Source organism: Takifugu rubripes, chromosome 19 (genome assembly GCF_901000725.2).
Source record: "Takifugu rubripes chromosome 19, fTakRub1.2, whole genome shotgun sequence".
Classification (NCBI taxonomy): domain Eukaryota; kingdom Metazoa; phylum Chordata; class Actinopteri; order Tetraodontiformes; family Tetraodontidae; genus Takifugu; species Takifugu rubripes.
In genome coordinates this window covers 14967176-14974423 of record NC_042303.1, presented here as the reverse complement: position 1 = coordinate 14974423, position 7248 = coordinate 14967176, and the positions used below count along the sequence as shown (strand labels likewise).

Sequence of the window (7248 nt, the reverse complement as noted above, 5' to 3'; positions counted from 1 at the left end):
CACGGTCAAATTTCACAACAAACAACAGCTTTTCTGGCCATTTTGTCAATATTTATGCAACACCCGTCAACAGAAGTGGCTCTTGATAATTTTGGAAAATGAATTTTATTTAGGGAAAACAGAATACAAGTAAGAAAAGTATACACCACACAGTTTAGACATTATCCGTGAAGTCCAAAGAATTTCCGGTTCGAATGTTACTGTGTGGTTATTAAAATAGGGATAACATTTTACATAGTGAGCCTTTTAAGAAAGAAGACAGTATGGAGGATTAAGTGTTGCACAATAACATGAACATAGTTATGTTTTTAAATGATGTATTACATTGTTACATTTTAACAAGCATATATATAAGCTACAAAAGTCTTTTTCCCCCCCATACGCCATTCCCCAATCAGAAGTCACTTTTATGTAAAGGAAAAACAAAACAAAATCTGTTTTTCTTCCACAAAAAGTAAAAATTAATTTCAACATGTCCTATTTCTATAACTTGGTGGCAAAACAAAATCGGCAAAATACTCACAAAATCAACACAATGGCACTATTGAACGTCACTGATTCATCATTACATGTATAAAAATATATAAAACAGAGGGATAGACAGCAAGTATAGAAGTTATAAATTACGAAACAAAAAAAAGATTAGACTATATAGTTTTCATCAAGCAGGAACAAACAGATGTCTGAATATTTGCAGCCGACGTGATGAAAAGAATCTGGTGTTTTTCCATGATGAGCATCTACCTTCCAGAACCAACACTTCTGTCTTCAAAAATTGTGATTTCAACCTAAAAGATATCAGGTTAAGGGAAACACAAGCATAAATGTGGAAACTCTGTAAATAGACATTCATAAAACAATTAGTCCATTCTGAATGAACAGAATGAAAAGTGTTTAGATCAAGTTTCACAGCAGAAGGATACAACTCTGAGGCCTCTCTCTATGGGGTCAGTCAGCAGCAAGCCCCTCGGCGCATATACCTTTTCATTTTGGTCCTTTATGTATTTGGCAATCTTCTTTAACACCTGGACATCAAAAAGTCCAAATATTTAAAAAGGTACAATAAGTAAAGCAACATTTTATAAGTATAGGAATAAAGAAACAATCCAATTGTTTAGATGACTGTGGAGCATTTACCTTTTCATAATGTGTTTCCATACAGAGGAAGATTGTATATGCCGTTAAACAGGCAAGGCAGCCCTCCAAATAAGACTTCCCCCCCAGCTTCTCTGCCTCAGCATAAAGGTTGTTCAAAGTCTGGACAGTTTCTTCAAACTGTTGTTTATCAAGCTGAAATTGCATAAAAGAAAAAAAATAGCAAATTTTATTTAAAAAGTTGCCTTTCTTGACACTATACAAGGGGGAAAGTGAAAAGCACACGATAAAAACAAATTGTTTGAATTCTACATACATGATGTAGAATCAACCAATATTGACATACCCTTGACTCAAGCTCAGAGGGGAACTTTGTCTGGAACTTGCAGATTGTTCCTGAGCTGTAGTCTCTCTGGATGAACACCTTGGATGAGACATTTGGCTGCTGGAGATTCTGCAAACTGTGAGTCTGGACAGAACACAAAAATCATGGAAGTCAATCATCAACCATCATGATTGCACATCAGTAAACAGATCACTTAGCTACACTGCTACCGTTTAGTAGAATGGTGTTGTTCCACTACTTAAATGTAGGACCCGATATTTCCTGAAGACGTGTACATTCTAATATGTTTACTAAAAAAACACTGGATAAATAAATAAATCCACACAAACGCTAGCTTAGGCCAGTCAACATTACAGCGACAACAGCATCTCCCCCTTATATCCTATTAATACAATGACACTGCTAAAGTATGCGTTGTTTATATAATAATTTGTAAGAGAAATTTAAAAATGCCATCAAAACTACATAAGAAAAGAGATTTCTATGGTAGAACATTATCGTCATGTCAGGTAGCTAGCATTTGCTAAAACGGCGTTGCGTTATGTCCTCTTACGCCAAATTAACGTCAACATAAAGCAGAGCAACGTGATCTTAAAGGACTAAAAGCTATATAAAATATTTTAACATATATTTATATCAGATCAGTAGAACATATTACATAGATCGTAAAATCATGAAAAACAAAAGCATACCTCAGCCATAATGGACGAGCCCAATGCTAACCAACCATCTGAACAAGTATCCGCTTCCGGTAGCCAGATGTGACTTCCGTTCTCTTTTTTAAAGAAATAAAAGTATTATTTTTTGCTTCCCTTTAACTCGTTAAAGCGCTTACACTTTTATATATACGCTTTTATTTATACTTTTATACGCTTTAGGAAACGTGTATAGGCGTTATGAATTTCAGAAGTGTCAATTGGGACATCATTTTTACACTGTTAGTTCTGCCATGGCTTCATTGACATCAGTCAAAATAAATCTCAGAATAAAATTTTTAGAGTTAATTGCACACCCAACCGTAGTTCTGACTGAGCTGGGTGCAGTGAGGAGATCCTCTGGAACATAACTTCAGGATGAGTAATATGTAAAAGTCAATAACCACAAAAAGTTAATTGTGCAATCTCTCATATCATTAAACCTTAGTTACATTCGATAAATCGTACAATTCATTTATCTCTGCCAAGGGAGGGGTGAAGTTTCAACGATCAAAGCCAATTGATTTTCATCAGAAAGTGAACTACTATGCTACGTATCCATGTATTACTAGCTAAGACACTCAGGGCCACCTAATAAAGAACTGTTCAAGTGCTTGTTATTGAAAATTAGCCAATCGCATGGCTGCAAATCTTTGCATGGAGATGTGATCAAGAGACTTTGAACATGGCAAGGTTGTCAACAGGCTGGTCAAATTATGCAAGAAAACAATCTACTGGGACTTTCTTGCACAAGCATCTCTAGTTTTAGAGATTGGTTCCAAAATGAGAAAATACAGTTGTGTAGATGAAAATAACCAATTGTGAGGCAAGGTTTATGTTTAGCATTCAGCTTACATTTTTTTGCACAAAGTAAATCAAGGCAACGTGGAGTTTTACTTTTTTATTGAATCCTGGTGTGAACGATTCATTGTTGTATTTGATGTACTTTAGTCAAACAGGCCGAAACCCATGTCATCATCTGACTCTTCAGATTCTTCCTTGACCTCCTCCTTGGCAGCAGCTGGGGCTGCAGCTGTGACTGCAGCTGCTGCCGGAGCAGCAGAGGCAAATGCAGATGGATCAGCAAGGTAGGCCTTGACCTGTGAGAAAGTCAAATCAGTACTTTAGTTCCCAATTTGCACTAGAATTTTTTTTTTAAAGAAGAACTAAAGGTTTCATCTATCAGTTGCAAAAGTGTAGTCATCCAGTTTGAGCGTACTTTGTCTGCCAGTGGGAAGGAGTAGCCAGTCTCCACAGTAACTGCAAGGACATTCTTGTAACCATTGATGACGGTGTGGGGCACTGAAGCCAGAGTAGGGTAGCCAATCTCCAGACACACACTAGCAACATTCCTCACACCCTAGGACACAAGTTTAACATCATGAGCATCGCACAGTGCAAAAAGGTAAACTTGATTCATGGCATGTATCATAGAACCCTCACCTCCAGGAATCTGGCATGCAGGGAAGCCTCTGTGATGTCAAGCACCTCAGGGCTGTACACGCTGCCATTGTCGTAGACTTGCTGAATGATGAGTCCATAGGAGAAGGGTGAGATGTTCAGCATGTTGAGGAGCGTGGCCTCGCTGGCACCAACCTTGTCACCGAGCTTGATCAGACCAACATCACTCTAAAGAAAAAACAAACTCAGTTTCAATAGAGCCAAGTAGCCACACCCCAGGTTAATCAAGAGACACCATCATTTTGTTTAAAACTTACCAAGATTTCAATGGTTCCCCTAGAAATCTTGGTGGTGATACCCAGAGCCTGGAAGAAGGAGGTCTTTTCCGGACCAAGTCCAGTGTTCTGGCCGGGCACGGTCACATCACAAGGGGCTATCGCTCCAGCACGGGCAGCTGCAGGTACCTCAGATTAAAACACAATCTAAATTAACCCTAAAGCCTAGGTATAGAAGCCTTAAGTGGGTTTAAAGCATTGAAGGCTACTTGTCTGAAACCTTACGTCCCTGTCAATCTAGGGAAGTTGACTTGACAGGTATAGCGAGGAAACATGTCATTTTTTGCAGGGGGAACGACAACACAGCACTACACAGGCTGCACTGTAACTTATCCTGCATGGTTATCCTTAGATGTGATTGAATTAAAAATAAGTCACCAACTCTAACCTGTCTGCAGTATAACAAGCATGAATTTGATAGTTACCTTGTTGGCCAAAAGCAAGTCCCTGACCTCAGCAAGATCCTCCTTGGTGAAGACAAAGCCCACATTTCCTTTAATGTGGGGCAGAAGTCTGTGAAACCATAGAATAATTTTCAGATCCAGAAATCATTAACTGCTTGATGGATGTGGCAATTGTCCGAGACCTTGCGTCCCTGGTTGTCCAATGAAAGAGACAAACAGGGATAGCTGGAAACAAGTTAGTTTGTGCAGGGGGAACGACAACACAGCACTTCACAAGCTGCACTGTAACTTATCCTGCTGTGCCACAACGTCCACAAAAACCACTCACTCACTTCTCCAGGGCAGGATTGTTCTCCAGATGTCCACGGATGGCTTTACGCATCATGGTGTTTTTGCCCATCAGTACCACAGCTTTGTCCCGAAGGGAAAGGCGAATGGTCTGCATCTGCTTGGAGCCGACATTGTCCGCACCGACAATGAAGCATTTTGGATAATCATCCAGAAGTTTCTGAGAAGAAAAAGGGCAACATACTTAAGTCTAGAGGTGGGAGGAAACACAAAAGTTAAGATATTAATTTGACTTATACACCTCGCACAAACGCAACTTACGATGATTTTCAGAAAGTAGTTGGACTTCCACGTGGCCCTGTCTTCCCTGGGCATCTTTGCAGTGCTTCCAAGGATCGCTTAAGAGCTGGTTTAAAGACAAGGTTGTACCTGATTTCCAACAAAAAGATTCGAGTTACGGTATCAGTAAGTACTCCAACATGGTCGAAACAACGCTGCTAGGAGCTAACGTAATACGGCAGAACAAGCTAGCGTTAGCAGGCCGCGCAAGGCTTTTAGCATTTTCGTTTTATGGCGCAATAGATCACGTTTTTAAATAAAATACACAACGTAACCTAATAAACAATTACGCTTGATACATAGCTATGGAATTTTAGGTTTGTAATCCTAAATAACCACCGGCTAAAATCGTATTAAAGACTCACCTAACTCACGAGGGTCGCGTGAAAGAAAGAGGAAGAGCGCCGACACGAGGAGGCTATATATGTCAGGCAAGTAGCCAATGACAGTGCAGTTATGGGCAGAGGCGGAAAGCGCTGCACCTATTGGATACTCATATTTGTCAATCTTTATGTTGCTGCACAACCGCCAATAACACAATAGTTCGAGAAGAAACTGATAATAAACCCATAATTTACACAAAAGCGTCAATTCTATTCATTTCCTTTGTCTCTGGGTTCTCTTGGTCTTGATTCGCTAAATGCTAAGTGGCTAAGTCATGGCTAAGTAATAAGAACGTAAACAAGTAATGTCGTAAACCGGAAATACTAGAGTGTGCGTCCGTTGCCCGTTTACGACAAAAGTCGGGGACAGGTAACGGACCACTTTAGTACGGTTATGTTTAGATTTTGGGTGTGTTGTATATGGTTCAGCTGCAAAAAGCAATCCGGAAAAAACTAGACGTGAATCAACACAACACATGCGCCAGTTTTCGTTACTTTTTTCTGCTTTCAAACCCGCAACAAGACACTGGCACTGATAACGGCAAAGTTACAGAAGTGTCTGTCTTTGCCGTGTGAATGGTTGCGCACACCGCCTATCAAAAATATGGTGCATCCGTCTGAGTTGCTTCCGTCAGAGGTATGGAACCACGTTTTTAGTTATCTGTCAGAGGCCGAGAAGTCGTGCGTCCGAGTAGCCTGCACTTACTTCAGAAAGCTAATTGACCACCCATCGCTTTGGAGGAACTGGTCAGTAGTTTTGGACTTTCCGAATGGCTCCTATTATCCGTTCTTCTGGGAAACTCTTCGACGAAGAAAAATCACCGGTGTGGTGTTGAGGACCAGTAAAAGCAAGCACATCGAAGATGTGGCGTGGTCGCTCCCAGGTCTCACTACCCTGGTGATGGAGGGGTGCGACGCAGCGAACCTCGAATGCTTAAAGAGCTTCAAAAATTTGAAGTCTCTGGCCATTAGAAGCGCTGATGTGGTACACCTGTCCATGGTGTCTCAACCCGAGCAGCTGACGCACCTCAGCTTGTGTAATTTGCCCTACATTGGAACCTATGAAACTATTTCTGCTGTGACCCAGTTTACAAACCTCGCATCACTTTCCCTTCATGTAATAACATGGGGAATTCCGTTTTCAAAGATAAGGTGCATACTTGCTTCCTTGCCCAAGCTGAAGCATCTTGCGCTTCACGTGTCTTTTCCAAGAAGCAGCAGAGATGACTTTGACGTCAGTGAACCAAACGCATCCCAGCTGACAAGTTTGGAACTTTTTGCCATGAGTTATCCATTACCAGAGAATGCAATGAAACTGATGCCGAAACTGAAACGTTTAACAATGTACTACAAGGATGGGCCTCAGGAAAGGCCAGGAAATCGGCCTCAGAGTGTCATGAGTAAATGGCTGAGCGACCTTCATGAACTGTCCACGTTGGTCATTGTTGAGGGTCCACTTGTAAAGGAATATGTGGCCTCCATTCCAGCCACGTTGATGGATCTGACACTGCGTATATCAAAGTTTTCCCTAGAGGACATGGTAGCTGTAGCAGCACAGACACCGAATTTACAGCGTCTGCACTTGGACACCTGGCCTTCACACCTGGGAGTCAATGTATCTCAGATCCCAAAACTATTTCCGAAGCTCAAAAGGCTCGCGATTCGCTTTGCACACGTCCCCGAAAAAAACTTCTTAGACCTTCACCAACTACAGGATCTGGAAATCTTGGAGATTCTCGACAGCCATCCAGATCTTCCTGTGCTCGTTCAAAGGCTCAGAATCCTGACAAGATACAGACTTCGGGTGTTAATCCCTCCCTACCAGAGAGATGTGTTGTCCTGCCTTTGTGTTTCTGGGATGTATTGCTAATGAATCCAAAGACCAAACAGTTTTGCACTTCAGTGTTAACTTAACTCTCTGGTAGAAGTGAATGGAGTTCAGCTGGTGCTGCTGGCAGCAGC

General features: G+C 41.2%; 2 protein-coding genes and 2 non-coding genes across 4 annotated transcripts; all 4 read right to left on the bottom strand.

Annotated features, from left to right (window-relative positions):
- Window positions 1-86: 86 nt before the first annotated feature.
- Window positions 87-2234, bottom strand: golga7 (golgin A7). Its single transcript, XM_003973601.3, has 5 exons — window positions 2134-2234; window positions 1442-1564; window positions 1138-1290; window positions 924-1025; window positions 87-788 (listed from the first exon to the last, which is right to left on the bottom strand). The coding sequence occupies exons 1-5, from the start codon at window positions 2140-2142 to the stop codon at window positions 741-743; spliced, it is 435 nt and encodes a 144-aa protein (XP_003973650.1). The 5' UTR covers window positions 2143-2234; the 3' UTR covers window positions 87-740.
- Window positions 2235-3022: 788 nt separating this feature from the next.
- Window positions 3023-5411, bottom strand: rplp0 (ribosomal protein, large, P0). The gene is made up of 8 exons (XM_003973576.3): window positions 5269-5411; window positions 4886-4993; window positions 4609-4784; window positions 4298-4385; window positions 3855-4001; window positions 3580-3765; window positions 3356-3496; window positions 3023-3236 (listed from the first exon to the last, which is right to left on the bottom strand). The coding sequence occupies exons 2-8, from the start codon at window positions 4937-4939 to the stop codon at window positions 3084-3086; spliced, it is 945 nt and encodes a 314-aa protein (XP_003973625.1). The 5' UTR covers window positions 4940-4993; window positions 5269-5411; the 3' UTR covers window positions 3023-3083.
- On the bottom strand, window positions 4082-4212 carry LOC115247078 (small nucleolar RNA SNORA63). Its single transcript, XR_003886170.1, has one exon. It is a non-coding gene; the product is annotated as a small nucleolar RNA SNORA63 (small nucleolar RNA).
- On the bottom strand, window positions 4448-4576 carry LOC115247079 (small nucleolar RNA SNORA63). Its single transcript, XR_003886171.1, has one exon. It is a non-coding gene; the product is annotated as a small nucleolar RNA SNORA63 (small nucleolar RNA).
- Window positions 5412-7248: the final 1837 nt, after the last annotated feature.